A 15570-nucleotide genomic window follows, 5' to 3' on the forward strand; every position below is an offset into this window, starting at 1 on the left:
TCAACATTTCTGGCAAATTGTGTCCTTAGTAATAGATAAAAGAACGGATATTTGGCAATAAATGTGGTATTTCTCAATAGCCCTTCTGAGGTTTTGCTGACAAATTGTGATAAGCTATTTGGCAACTGTGTAATGAGAGGAAGCACTTTTCCAAACTGCTTCCTTCTATATTGGATCACCTTCTAGCTGTGTACCTGGCTTTGTGACCTAAAAATTGGGAAATCCTGAAAAACAAGTTTTTTAAAAATTAAATACATAGATCACTTCAGATGGAGGACTGAGATGTGACTTTACAGATGAAAACCAACTATATGTGGAAATAAGCTTATACTGTATTTTGTAATACACTGATGTTTATTCCATTCTTCCATTTAGAATATTTATTTGATCACATTACAAGTGCAGTTGCTGATATTTTAAGCTGCTTAAAAATATTTACATTTCTGTTTGATTGCCACGCAGATTAAAAATGCAAAATATTAAGTAAATAAAAATAAAAGCTTGCTCTTGTTAACTTCTCTTGATGTAAGAGGGCGATGTTATGAAAAAGCTGAGCAACTACATACTGTTTCTATAACTTCTCTCAGTATGGGAGATTCTTTAGTTGATGATGTTGAATGATGTATTTTTGTCAGTGGAATGGATGCATCTTGCAGATTCCCTCTCTAAATATACATCAAAGGATTGGGGAAATCTGCTGAGCTGGGATCCCTAGTGATGCTCCTAAGTCATATAGCATTCTGCCAACATGCACCTTGTCACCCAGGAAGCGTCCTGATCTTCATTTTATTTTTCAGATTTGTTAAAGAAAAGAATGGGAAACAAAGTATCATTCTCAAGCATAACATGTATTTTTGGTTATGCCTATGGGTCCCAGATAAGGCTGGCCAGACATAAGTCAAATGTAAACTGAAATTGTGGAGAACATCTTGGGAAACCAAAGTATATAATTACAGAAAGAATTTCAGCAGTTTGGGTTCTACTAAATGATTGTTTTGTGACTGGTCACCGACATTTTGAAAAAGTGCTCCTAACACACAGAATATTCTACATTTGTTGCCAATACTACTCACAATGGGAACTATGTTGTAGAAGAAGTATGACAGATGCATGAACGGGGTGCCAGTGAGAGCAAGCGATACCAATCATACATTTCATCAGTAGAAATTAACTATAACTAGTCACTCATGTGTCTTCCTCATCTCCTTCCTCCAGTTGATGTTTGTTTTTTGGAATTTTCAATTTGTAATATTTCATGGTTTTATAAAAGAAATACTGAAAACATTAAGGAACCTAATTCTTTCCCAATAAATCTACGTACAACTTCATAATTGAGACCCTTTATATATATTTTTACAGTATAAACAATATAAACGTTTAGCTGATTTATTCTGCACACAATTATTATAATGTACAATTCCTGGTGAAACATAACAAAATTTGTACAGTAAAACTGAATTTTGCCTTATTCTTCCTTGATATTACACAGGATTTTAATTAAAACTTAGCACTTCATGTCTTATTGATATCCTGTGGCAAAGCAAGGATGGAATAATGTGTTCATCCGGGTGCTCCTTGACCTGTCAGCAGTACAATCAGCCATTGTATCCATAGGGGTTGGCTTTGTGGTGGGTCTCCTTTCTCTATGGCTTCTTTTAAGCAGCACTGATGGAGTGAGAGCTCATACCCACAGTCCCTTACTTATGAGATGTCATAGGGCTCAGCTCTCCCCTGTTGTTTGATTGTGATAATACCAATTATATATCACAACCTCAGCCCGTGCAAGTGTTGCTGTTAAAATCCTGATCCACTGCCTGTGTATGCTTGAATGGGGCAGAATGGACTCTAGTTTAGTCCTGGCAAAACTGAATGATGTGTTTGTTTGGCCTCTGGTTCTGGGGACACTCCTTGCTTTTAGTTTTTTATGTTGTGCTTCCCTGTGCAAATCTAATACACAGTTTGAGGGTTCTCCTGGCTTCAACAGCTCTTGCTTCAAAAGCAGGTATCATCTATTACCCAAGAAGGCCTTTACATAGGTTTATCTGTGCCAATTGTAACCATTCCTGGCCTGGGAGGCCCTTCAAACAGCACTCATTTCTTGGAAGCTACATGTAGTCCAGAATGCAGTGCCACAGGTAGTGATGAATGTACCATGGTAGGTGCATGTGACCATATCTCTTTGTGAGCTGCACTGGCTGCCATTGGTTTCTGGATGAAATTTAAGGTTCTGGTTATACCTATAAAGTCCTTTATGATATAGGACCTGGCTACTTTAGGGACTACCCATCTCCTTTATGTCTCTTCCTCCAGTTAGGATAGTTTGAGTGGGCATGCTCCAGATCTTGTAAATTAAGCATTTTCATCTTCACCAGCAAGCACCAGTTCTCAGGCTCCTGTCCTAAGGAATAATATTCCTGGGGGATCCATACTGTTCCCATTCTTCTGAATTCTGCAAATTATTAAAGATCTGATTGTTCTTCCAGGCACTGGGCTGTATGGAGTCTGAGTCCTTTAATTGTTAGTTCTATCTTCTGGTCAGCTATATTCTTTTTCTTTTGATTTTTAATATCTGCTATTTTTTTAAAAAAAATAAATTATTATATACCCAGAATTGATATGAAGTCAAGAAACTTTGGAATTGAAATAAACTGTCTTTTGCTTCTTTCTATACATAGAAAGGTTTGGTTTACATTTTAAAATAAGGTCATTATGTATTCATGGGTAGCTAATACTATAGTTCAAATATTTTTGATTGTTATAAAAAAGCAAAACTACATAGTGTACGTTATTAGTTTTGTTAATTAGATACAGTTATTCATGTTGCTATTTATAAGATAGTGGGGTAAAATCTGGAAACCCACATGCTTGTTTACATGGCTATGTTGAGTAGAAAGAATTTGTCTTAGAAAGCAAGTTGACCATTCCTCGTGGCAAATCTGCTATGCTTATTACCGTGGCTCTATGTTTAGAAAAGTAGAATTTAGATATTTGCAAATAAGCATTATTAGTAACAAGGGCAATCATTCAGATTCTTGTGACTACCTATCTCAGACAATCATGCTAAGTGGCTTACAGCTACCAGAAAAAAATCAATAGTATAAACACTTCATATTGCAGGGATCCAGATGGGAGGTGACTAAGGTCTGTGTAATTGTGACAGGGTCCTCATATTTCTGGAAAATCACAATTGACATGTAAGATGGATTTGTCTAATAGCCACAGCTGCCACCTGCTCATTGAACAGGAGCTTTGAGTCAAGAAGGATCACCAAATTATACATGGGTTCTGCCTGCAGAAGTCCCTGGAAAGAGAACATTCTAGAATCGAAGCCGCCTGGTTTTGCTGATAATCAGCTTAAGCATGATCCTCCCCATCCAGATCCTCATAGCCTCCAGGTACTGAGCTTGGATTTCCATGGTAAACAGGGAATGAAATATAAAGCTGGGTATCACTTTATATCACGTATGACACCTGACCTGCACTACACTTGTTCAGAGTCTGTGGAGAATGCGGGAAGTGGGGAGAATGCAGAGCCTGTGGGATTCTACAGTAGGCAGTCCCCATACCATTTTTTTTCAAACCTATCAATGCCAGCTGAAATCAGCCCTGGAGGAAAAACATAATGCCTCTCACTTTTGACCTGGACTTAGCTTAGAAAGATACTATGAACCAACTATTTGGGACTTGATTTTAAAAACTGATTCATTTTTCATTGCACAATTCTGCAAACAATACATTGCAATCAGTAGAACAGGAAGCTATTTTTGTTAATCTGTCCCATGTACAGCACTATAAGAATCTGCTCTAAAGGGCTATTGGATCTCCTGGAATATCCCAGAGGTAATGCTGGGAACTACAGGGGCCAATGGAAATCGTTTCCTCTTTAGTACATAGAAGCATCTAGTTCAGTGTTTCTCAACCTTGACAATTTTAAGGCATGTGGACTTCAACTCCCAGAATTCCACAGCCAGCATTGCTGGCTGTGGAATTCTGGGAGTTGAAGTCCACATGCCTTAAAATTGTCAAGGTTGAGAAACACTGATCTAGTTAGTGGAGCAGATGCTCCCATCTGAAAGAAGGAGCTCGTTGAGGGGACCCAACCCAGGATGTGCATCTGTAATCTGCAAATCATTTTCATCATATAAATTTGTTCAATCTCTTGAGCTTTTTTTAAAATAAGTTTTAACAAGGCAAACATGTGAGAAAATCAAAATCCCTAAAAGATAGAATCAAGACCTTTCAAAGTTCTTCCTTCCTGCAGTAGATTTTTTGACAGTTTAAATGTATTGCTAAATCTTAGGCATTTTGTTGCATTTCTTAGCAGTTAACCTGCATTAGAACTGGATTTGCCACCAGAGTTACCTGATTTTCTTGTTGCTGTTGTTTTCATCCTGATTGCCTGGGGACAGTTAGGGCTGAAGTACTAAGACACAACGAATGACTTCTGTTGATAATTTAAGTAATGGAAATCCAGTTCTGATGGAGGCTGACTTCTAGTGAGTGGCTCATCTGTTCAAGATGTATACAGAATGTTAGTAACAGAATGGCTGAATGACATGTGTAAAACAACTGTGATTAATGAAGCTATATGAATGTGCATGTGACATTTGCCCTTACATTTTTTCTTGGCAGTAGCTGGTCTTGTCAGGATTTAAAAGTGAAGCAAAGTTAGGCCTAATTAGGAACAGAGGCAACCAGAAAATCCCCAAACAATTGGCTTGACTAGGACATCAAAACCCATACCAGAAGTAAGAAATGACCACTTCCGTAGCATTGGCAAGAATATCGCCTAAGTCCATGTGTCCATGTAGTAGTCATCAGGAGCTGAACTTGACTGAAAAGTGATTCCACTTTTAGCTAATCTTATAGTTGGAAGTAAACTCAAATTACACCTTCAGAAATCTACATAGTAGTGAGTATCCATTTTAATATGTAGTCACAAATGTCAGATTGTTACATTTGTATATACCCTGCTTTTTTCTTGTAAAGAAAAAGTGCTTATGCCACACCATGCATCTATTTTGTTAATAAGTTATCATTGTCTCTGCCTACCTTTGGTTTTGCTACATATGTGAATACATACATATTTGTGTCTCAAGGCTACAGTCATGCAATTGATGTAAGTAAGGTGAAATTAAAAAATATAATCAATGTCTTTAAGATATTATAAAGTTAATTGTTAAATGTTTGCCTAATGATGTGGGAATGACCTCAGATTTATTACAGTATTTCATTGTATTTTTACAAACCCTGAAAAGTAAAACATATTGTACACTGTTCTCATTCCAATAAGCTGAAATGATTTACTCTCCCTTTTAAAATGTAGCCTTATTACTCTTTTCCCATAGTCCCGCCAAACTTTCCTCCTTCTGGATTATGTCAGGGACTATATTTTGCAGCAGAGCTTTTTATACCAACTGGGAGCACTTGGGTGGAGCAAATTGGCAAGCTGTGGAGTCGCTTCCTGTATTTGGGCAAATGTGCTTATGCACAATCACCTGATTATAACTTTGCTGTAGAAGGAAGGGAAAATAAACAGGAGATTCTTCTCCTGCTCCTCCTTTCTAAAAAAAATAAAATAAAATGCATGCAATGTTATAAACATGGATTTTTGGGAGTAGCAGCCTTATATTTTGGGATGTTTAAGAATATTGCCCACAATTCGACATGTAGTTAAGCATGCTTAGTTGTAATCTGTGCCTTTTGTTGGTAGTTCCATTTACATATATGTTAAACAGGAGAAATTTTTATTATTATAAAATTGTATTTTTTTAAAAAAAAGTTTAAAGTAGGACCTTTGAAATATATTTTTAACTATTTTATTAACTTCAATTCACTATTCTAAATCTACTTAAGCAGCTTTTATCATGCAGCCACCCTGCTCCCCCCTCCCCTCATGCTGTATATGCTTGTGGTTGTTACAAATTCTTAATACCTGAATATAGAAAGAAATGAAACAATTTCTTTATGTGATTCCTACTCTTGGAGTGATATTGGGAATATAAGGAATTAGTACAAGATAATTTAAGAACCTGACTTTTGATACACAAAATTAGATGCAGAAGCTTGATTTTAAAATGTGGCATTATCATGAAAAGAAATGAACAAAAGCAAAGGGCAATAGAGAAGTATATAAAGACATAATAATCCCCCCCCCCGCTTATACTGGGTGTAAAATTGTAGTGCCAGCTCCTAAGACATCATGTTAATTTTCAATTTGGATATCTAAGTGATTGTTTAAAATTATTTTTCTAAAGATAGCTACCCTTACCAGTGACTTTCTATGCACTCTTTTCTGTTTTGCTGATAACTGAATTGTAAAATACCCCAACAGGACAGATCACGCTCTTGCTTATCAGATTGTGGCTAGCTATTGATTTTCTTTATTCATTTTCAGATCACAGTGAAAAACTATATATATCCTTGTATGTTATAGTTCTCAAAAGAAGCATACGAAATGAAATGGAAAAAGAACATTGATTTTTTTTCTAATAGGAATGCCACCGAAGTTCATGTGGTTGACTCCTGAAAGAAAATGTTCATGTTTATTAAGATCTTGAACAATCTAATAAAAATAAGGGAGTGATAAAATTGGAATAATTTGCAGTTTGATTACACACCCAGCTATTTTAGTTCAAAAGTAGATGAAAATAATCCTTAAAGGTCTTTGATTTCAGATGTTTTTGTAACAAAGCAAAGCTTGAATATATCTTCAACCTTTTTTTAAACAAATAACCAGCCTTTTCAACAAATTTAGGGGGAGGGAGCAATAAAAATATTTTTCAATAAATACTCTATATACCTATGGAACAGCCTCCCCCTGAACACTGAAATTGCACCCTTCTTAATGGTGTAGTCTAGGAAAGTAGTCAAAATAGAACTGTTTCAAAGGAAGTTTCAATCTGTGATGTTATTAAGGTGGTCATATTTAACATTTAAATACCTTGAATTGTAAATTACTAGTAATATATATTATTTTTTATCAAATTTTGAAACTGCCCATCTCCCTCACAGAGGGACCTTGGATGGTGTATAAATAAATTATGTTAACTGCCTCATTAAATAATATTTTAGGTATGACTCTGTAAGTTGTTTTGGGGGGATAATACTACTGCTCACTGAAACTTGAAACAACATGGGTAAAACAGGCTGTTAAACCCCTTAAATTGGAAAGTTTGTAGTATTCAAATGAGAGTCTTCAAACATAAAGAGACCAATCTTCCATATATTGAAGTGATAAAGTAAGATATATTTACTAGAGACTCGATGTGATTGCACTCTATACATATGGAGTAGCATTATAAAGAAATATTTGTAAAAAGTAAATCCAAATATTTAGCATTACTCCTTTAACAAAAGGGATGTTTTTTTTCCACTATTGCTTCAAATGGATTTAGGGACCAAACACACCTTGTAAGTGGAGTGCCTCAGGTTACAGATACAGTCTGTGCCTCCTGACTATTTCTTCTAAGCTAGTTCTGGTATTGGGGCAGAATGAAAGTTGTACCTCCATGTGCATGTATTTAAATTTTTCCTGGTTTGGAACTCTTAAGGCATCACAAACACATTTTTTTATCATTTGCATTTCTGCAGATTCTTTTGCTGCTCAGTTCAAAATGGATTGGATTGAAACAACAGATCAAAACAATAGGGATAATTCACACTGGGCTTTCTTGTTTGAAAGTCCTCCTCTACATGTTTCACTAGCTTTTTGTGTGTGTATGTTTTGGGAATCAAATTCTACATACTTGATGGCTTTAGTAGCTGGTTTAGCAATATTCATAATGAATAATGCCAACTATATATTTAATAATGAATAATAAAAGTCACAGATAAACATGTTTTCCAGGGTAAGATTTAGAATTTCAATTACAGTTCCTTCCAAATGAATTGTCATCTATCACTAAGATACTGGTTATTTCCTTAATCTTTATCTGCTCTTTACAGCCAACAAATCTATGGTTAACATTTTTTCCTGTGCCAAGGTGGGAAGAATATCAGATTTGTGGAGGCCCATCCTGTCTTGTAATTCAATTTGTAAACTAAAGCAGCCTTCCACTCATTTTCTATTTCACTGGATTCAGTATATGATGCCTGATCTTTGATTTGTTTCTGTCTGCTCCTTAGGTTTTGACAGGGTCCGTCTGGGAGTTGAGACTGGTTTGTGGGCTACTGCAAGGTCATGTTGGCGTAGTAGTCTTGCTGTCATCTCTGAAACATTCTGTACATAGGGAATTGTGATTTGTATGGTCATTGTTGTTCTTGTTGTAGTTGTTGTGTTGCTTTGGGTGTTTGTGTTGTTTGTGTGTAGGAAACTCCGAATGAAGTTTTGTGGGTATCCATTTCTCTCGAAGACTTTGTATAAGTATTTTTCTGCTGATGTGGCTTCTGTGGTGTTGCAATGGGATTCCATTCTCCCAAACAGTGTTCTGACACAGCTTTGTTTGTAGCATTTGGGGTGGTTGCTGTGGAGGTTGAGGATTTATTTGTGTGTGTTGCCTTTCTGTACATGGATGTTACAAGTTGGCCATTGGTGGTTCTGGTTACAAGAACAGCTAGGAATGGCAGTTTGTTGTTATTCTTGGTTTCTATTGTAAATTGGATGTCTGCAAAGACATAGTTGATTTTTTGGTAGGTTTGGTCGACCTGGTTGCGCTTGATTATCACAAAAGTGTCATCCACACAATGTACCCATAGCTTGGGGTTTATTTGTGGAAGTACAACTTTTTCAATTTTCTATGACCAGGCCAGATATAGGAGATCCCATAGTAGACAATCCCTTCAGTTGTTGATAGATCTTTCTGTCAAATTTGAAGTAGGTGGTTAAGCATAGTCGGAAGAGTTCTCATGTGCTTTCTGTTGTGAGTAGTCCTCTTGGTGGTTGTGTGTTGTCCAGTAGTTCTTTGATTAGGTCAATTGCTAGTTTCAGATCTACCAATGTGAATAATGCCATAACATCTTCATGTTTCATCTTCATTAATGTGTAGGTGTTTGAGCTTGTCCAGGAATTGCATGGCGTTGTGTATGGAATATTGGGAATCACCGATTAGATGCTTTAGATCAGTGATTCTCAACCTGTGGGTCGGGACCCCATTTGGGGTCAAATGACCATTTCACGGGGGTCGCCAAACAACACAGTCAGCCATTTTTTCCCCTTTTCCTTAGCTGTGCTACTCCCTTTTATTCTATTGGCTTTTGAAAGCCGATAGAATAGACTCTCTTGAATAGAGTCTAATTCTATTGGCTTTCAAAAGCCAATAGGAATTGTCCAGGCTGTCTCTGCCCTGCTGAGCCCGCCAAAAGTCCCATTCTGCAAACGGTGCTGCACCAGTTGAGTAGTCCTCGACTTACGACCGGTTGGGGGTCACGGCATTAAAAAGGTTGAAAACCACTGTTTTAGATATTTCCAAACCAATAGCTGAACTACCAACCCAAGCTACTAATATTCAAACACAAACCTGGGGCTGGACTAGAAAACCTCCAAGGTCCCTTCCAACTATTATATTCTGTTCTGTTCTGTTCCTAACATCTGTCAAATCTAAATTGCTTCATTGTTTGAGTATAACAGATTTCTCAGTTTAATTTTTATTTTGATTTGCCTAAATTGTAGGTATATACTTTGGTATTTTATTTTTAAAACGATTCAGTTTCAGTCATATAAGAAGCTGTACCACTTCTGTTCTTATTTGCCAATTCACTTAGTAAATTATATTTGGAAGAGGTTTTTCTGATGAGATGTTTGTGACATCTAAGTGTGTATATCTGTTTTTAGATTGTGCCAGTCTCCAATCTGGGTTTTATCTTGCTACTTATGTTCAGGTTCCATATTAAACATGATTACTGGCTATGTATTACAGAAACTTCATGGATCAACAATATAATGTTCAGCAGTCAGGGAGCAGATGAGCTGTACAGGAAGGGAAGCTAAGCAACTTAATCAGAGATAATGTGATTTATTGAAGGCAGCTTGGTGAGGACTGAGCCCGTGGAAGCTTCTGCCCCTCCTTTCGCCACTATGTTTCTCTTCAAGAATAACATGCTGTACATTTTGTGTTAAAGTAGCTAAGCAGCAATCAAATCTGCTGATATTATTATAATTGTCTGTTTCACCGACTTTCCTGTTCGATTGTCTTCTGTGTAATCTTTATGACATTAAAGAATATGGAAACCAGTTCTCTTGCTTTGTTTGTCATTTTTCTTGCTCTCCTGAAGCAGTCATGAATATTTGAGTAATAAGTCAAGCAGGAGTGAAAGGCACAGGGAATCATTGGAGCTGCTTGCAACCTTAATTAAAAGAGGAAGGCAAAAGCCCATCCAATTTGACTCTTCACTTCTGCAGACTTATCCTTGAAAACTTGTCTGGGGATGTCACTTTCTTCTCCCCATTGCCCCCTTTGCTTCAGCTGCCAGATTCAAATAGTTTTTGTTAAATTTTGAATAATGTTGCTCGTAAAGAGGGTGGACTATTTTACAGCCTGGGCTCTTGTTTTGACTGTAATGATTTCCTTCCTAATAATTGACGGTTCCTGATTTTCCCACTGATGACTGTGAAACAGGAAAGAGATTATCTGACCAACAAATGCTTTTCTAACAAACAGGTGCTTTTGTTCTTATTAAACTGGAACAAACATTATTCTATTCTGATTTTTTCCTAAAATTTCTATTTGCAAACATGAGACTTAAGAAGAATGGGTCTTATACACTGAACAGGTAAGAAAATAAAAGAATTTCCTTCCATTATTTCTTATTTTCCATCTACTAAAATAATGGGAAAGAGGAGTAAAATTGTTTTGAATGTATGGGAAAACTTGCTTTTCAGCCCGTGCATGTACTTTCCCCATCATGATGTCTATTTATGTGTGCTTTATTTATAATCAGTCCTGTCTTGCATTTAAAAACAAGTTATGTCTAAGGATTTTATTTTTGCACAAGCTTCTCTGGATATTTTATGACCTCGCTATAGTACATGAATAAGACAAGTCTTTAAATATGTTGCATGTATTAATACACTGCACGAAACCTCTAGTTGGTGGGATGCAAACAACATTTAATTTCTAGGCTGGAAATCTTAACTTTGATAGGATAAGATGCTTGGAGTAAAACTGAGATTTGGCTGGCATTTCTGACATACTGGCCAAAATATGCCAAAACTCTTCTTACCATTAGTAAGAATACTGCATATAGCAAGGGCATGTTTAAGGCTACAACTTCTCTTTCTTTACTGAAAAGCATTATGTGAAACTTTAACTGACCAGTACTAGATGGGTGGCAGATTTCAAAATATGTGGGTGCATCTGAGATGTCCCTGGTATGTAGAAGATTGAAATAGTAAAGAACACATTACCAAATGAATCAAATAAATGTATGGACTATTTTAAGTGTGGAAAACAACAAGAATGTAATAGATCTGAATGAAAATTGTGTGATCTCGTGGAACTGATGAATACTTTCAAGGAATGTGAAGATGAAAGTGAAGATGAAAGTTTAATTATGTTGAAAGGGCTTAAATATATGTCAGGTGGAAGATTTGGTGTCCTCTGTATTTTTCTGGCCATGCATTGAAATAGGAATCTATACATTAGTGATAGATTATGCTTCTGTGAATTGTGCTAATGTCTTATTATCCAAGCTTGCTTGGACAGTTTACTTGTTGTGAAAAACTTGATAGGAATTTTGATACTTTGATCTAGTATGTAATACTCTTATGAACACTATTTAGATGAGTGAAAACATACTGTAGCAATCCAGAACATAAAAAAAGGAAACAGATCGTCTATATAACAACTTCCAACAAAGCGCACAACTTTAGCAAACGGTGCCTGACCACTCAAGCCAATATAGCACCACAAATACACGCTGTGAAAAGGATAACACTGCTATACATCAAAAACATCTCAGAAACCACCAATGGACTACTGCAATCACATGGTATTTTCATAGCACACAAACCAACTAAAGCCCTCCAAAACATCCTAAATAAACCAAAAGACCCAGTAGCCACAGCAAAAGAAATCATCTACAACATATAGTAAAAGGACTGTAACAGCTACTACTAGGACAAGCAGGCAGAAGACTAGCAGAGCACACCCATGAACACCAAATAACAATAGAAGACATGATGAAAATTCCTTAATTTCACAACACATGGACGGACTTCACCATAGTTTCTCCTGGGAAACTCTGAGCATGCTAGACCAGATTTGAGCTTTTATGGCCTGTGGGCCACATCTAGCCTGCTGGAGGTCCCAATCTAGCCTCTAGTGGCAGTGAAAGGGCAGGGCGATTGGTGCGTTGGGAGTAGGGCATCAGTATCGGGGTGTCAGTGTAGTCATCTCAGGAAAGATGTGGGGCAGTGGCAGAATTGGGATGGTGTAGTTGCAGAACAACAGTCAGTTTCTGATGTGGCCCCTTGGAAAAATTAACTGCCCACACTTGTCCTAGGCCAAACCAAGTCCAAAAATACTAGAGAATTCTTGAAACCCTGACAGACAAATCAGCCAGCAATGGGCTCATAGGGATACACAACAATTACGTACCATTCAAAAGAAACAATCAAAAAGCCAAAAAGGAAACAAAAAGACCTAAACACCTCATCTTTACCAATCAACACACAGATAAGCAGGGATGATCACAAAGAATAATACTAGACCAACAATCAAGAAGTAAACAATACTCCAACCAAGGAACTATCAACTCAGACAAACAAGCTAACAAAAAAATAGCAGCCTAATCAAGCAATTACCAAGAACACTTCCTCCAAGAGAACAAACCCCACTCCCTTCTAGTACGGATGATGTTACCTAGTTAGGTAATGAAATGTCTGCAAGGAAACAATCAAGCTCAGAAAATACCAAGGACTCTACAGTCATGAGATTCTTACTCTTGGGCTAGATGCAGAATAAAATCTAGGTATGAAACTCTCATCTTTTCTGTCATCTTTAATATAAAGCTAAGGAGAGGATGATCAGATTCTTGCCATCAGCATCACCGTTCCATATTTTCCATGAAGCTTTATTGTGCTATAAGAACTGAAGTGTCAGGTGCAAAAGATCAGATCCACACATGAAGGTCCAGGTAAACTAATTTATTGCTAATCATGCCTATGCACAGAAATCTTTTCAACTAACAGCACCTGCTTGGATTTAAATAAGAGTCAATGGAAATCAAGGGAGGCTGGATTTAATTTGTTTATGGCTGCATAGAGATTTTAGGCTAATCTCTTTTTTAACTCCTTCCCCAGGTTCTGCCACTCCTTCTCCCACATGAAACATTATTTTGATTATTTTGAAATGCTGTTTTTTTTAATCCATGTATGTACTGTGAGGTCCTTAACAAAATTGTTACTTAAGCAATACTGGTAAGAAGATTAATTTATTTCTAATTAAGACTAGCAGGTGGCCTCATAACATTATTTAATGAAAACAGTGCCAAAGAAAATATCTCTTTTTGTTCAACTTAAACTTTTCATTTTTTAGGAAAGCTGTAGTAGGTCCATATAAAGCAAGTCCTCATAACAACCATTATTTATAGTTAATTAATTTTGCACTTAGTGTCTCATTTTAATTGGGTTAATAGAGGTGTGAAACAAAAGTCCATGGAAATCTGAGAAAAGAGAATGGAAACAGATACTGTACAGTGATATAGAAATCTGGATAAAATATGATTGTGGAATGTGTATCATTTTTTATTTTGTACCACTTTTTTTCAAAATAAGCTACAAGTTACCTTCTCTAGAAAAGAAAATAATTCTGTCTTTCCTACTAAAAATTATTTAATTTTTTTTTCTTCTTTATATCATAGAAGATGCACAATAATAATAGGATTATGATGTAGCAGTAGTTTTGCATGAATTGTTTACTTGTGCCATTTCTATCCATAATCTTTAATTAGTGGCCTTTGGGAACAAATATGCTCCGGGAAGAGAAAATCTTAATGATGTGCATTTCCTGTTTTAATAGTGGGACGGGAACTTTTGTGTGATCTTGATCTTCTTAACTATATACTTTAGCTTTCAAAAGTAAGAAGAAATTGAAAGCAAAATTCATTTGTTAAAAATATAAGCTAAAAAAATAATCACTTTGCTTACAGGTTACAATGAAATTGTATATTAGAAAATCCAGTAATTTGTTTTAGCAGAGTCAATGCCATGGTTTGATCTACATTATTGTGACAGTATGAATAAATGATTGTGCAATAACCTGTGATATATGCATAATACTTAGTTCTGCCAAAGAGTCTCAATGTCATTTCATTTAGTTGGTTTTTATTTGGGGCCTTAAAGGTGATAGTTAATAGAACTTCATTAATGGTACAAATCACTGCTACCCTTCCTATGTAAATCAACTTTTTCCTTTTGGAATTTTAATTTCCTTTACAGTAATTATAAGTGATTCTTGAAATTAACAAAGCTTGTGTTCAATAATCTCTAGCTATCAAGCAATATTAATATTCACTTATTACAGAATCATTTAAGTTATATTTATTTGAAAATAGTTAATGATTTTTAAAATTGAAAAAAAGTTGAAAAAGCTATAACTGAATTTTCACTTGTTTCAGGATGATCCCTGTAACTGCTAATTTTAAAAGGCAGAATACATATTGTAGATTTGTAATTCAAGACTAATTAGACTTCAGACCAGCTTTTAAATGCTAATATAAAGCTGTTAGTGAAACCAAATATACCAAATCTGAAATCTGTAACAGCAAATCTATTGAACGTTATTACTTGTGTTGACTATAATAGTGAAGCCTATATAGCGAGGCTGCTGTCACCCTAGCAGTGCCTAAGGGCACCCTCCACTGGTTGTCATTCACTCCACTGCCACCACTGCCACCCCGAAAATCATGCAACAAAAAAAAAATCACATTTATTTTACGAAAATTTGCTGTTCTACTTCACATAACAATGTCAGGGGGCCCTAGGTCATTATATTATCTTTCATTGCAGATAGCTTTTTTGATGTATCAGTTTTGAATTCACAAGCATATCAGATTTTTTTTAATTTGATACATTAGTTATGTTAATCATAATCGTAATTGAGTAGGTTGACCAATGTGATGACATTCAGATGTAATGCTAAACATTGACTTGTATTAAATAAAGTCTTGAGGCTCATAAGCTTCCATTTTTCCTTTCCAGCCTTCCAATTTGCTTAATTTAACCGTGGCAATTGAAATAAGATACATTTATAGAATACATCTTGAAAGTGACTCATTTTTCCCGTAGTTAAACTAATCATACATAGTTAAGTTTCCATGACCTAGAATGCTACAGTTAAAACACAGTGAAAATGAGCCTTTTCAGACCCTCCTGGTGATCAGGAGAGAGTTCAAGCTCTAATCCTGCTGCAGGTTTTTCTTATAACATTAAACTGTAGACAGCCAAACCACGGTCTTTTGTAAAATTAGAACATCTTAGTTGTGTGTATTCTAAGTCATACTTTGCCCATACCAGATGTCTGCACATCCCTAGAAGATATTATTAATCTGAATCTTTTAGAATATATTTATAAAATAACTTGAATAACAAAAATGCACAAGCTAATCATTAATTGATTGAAGGTATGCACT

General features: G+C 35.9%; 1 protein-coding gene across 3 annotated transcripts in view; it reads left to right on the forward strand.

The window, feature by feature from the left end:
• MOB2 (MOB kinase activator 2) overlaps nt 1–15570 on the forward strand; it is a 152394-nt gene that overhangs the window by 66777 nt on the left and 70047 nt on the right. Inside the window, exon 1 of one of the 3 annotated variants that reach the window (XM_039332154.1) lies at nt 10587–10710. The exons of the other annotated variants lie outside the window; for them this stretch is intronic. Within the exon in view, the coding sequence (XP_039188088.1) occupies nt 10673–10710 (38 nt within the window). The 5' untranslated portion in view covers nt 10587–10672. Of the gene's footprint in view, nt 1–10586; nt 10711–15570 lie in introns of those variants that run through there. 3 annotated transcript variants of the gene reach the window in all.

The sequence above is a fragment of the Crotalus tigris genome, unplaced genomic scaffold (assembly GCF_016545835.1).
Source record: "Crotalus tigris isolate CLP2741 ecotype Arizona unplaced genomic scaffold, ASM1654583v1 scf7180000024450.1299024, whole genome shotgun sequence".
Taxonomy (NCBI): Eukaryota; Metazoa; Chordata; class Lepidosauria; order Squamata; family Viperidae; genus Crotalus; species Crotalus tigris.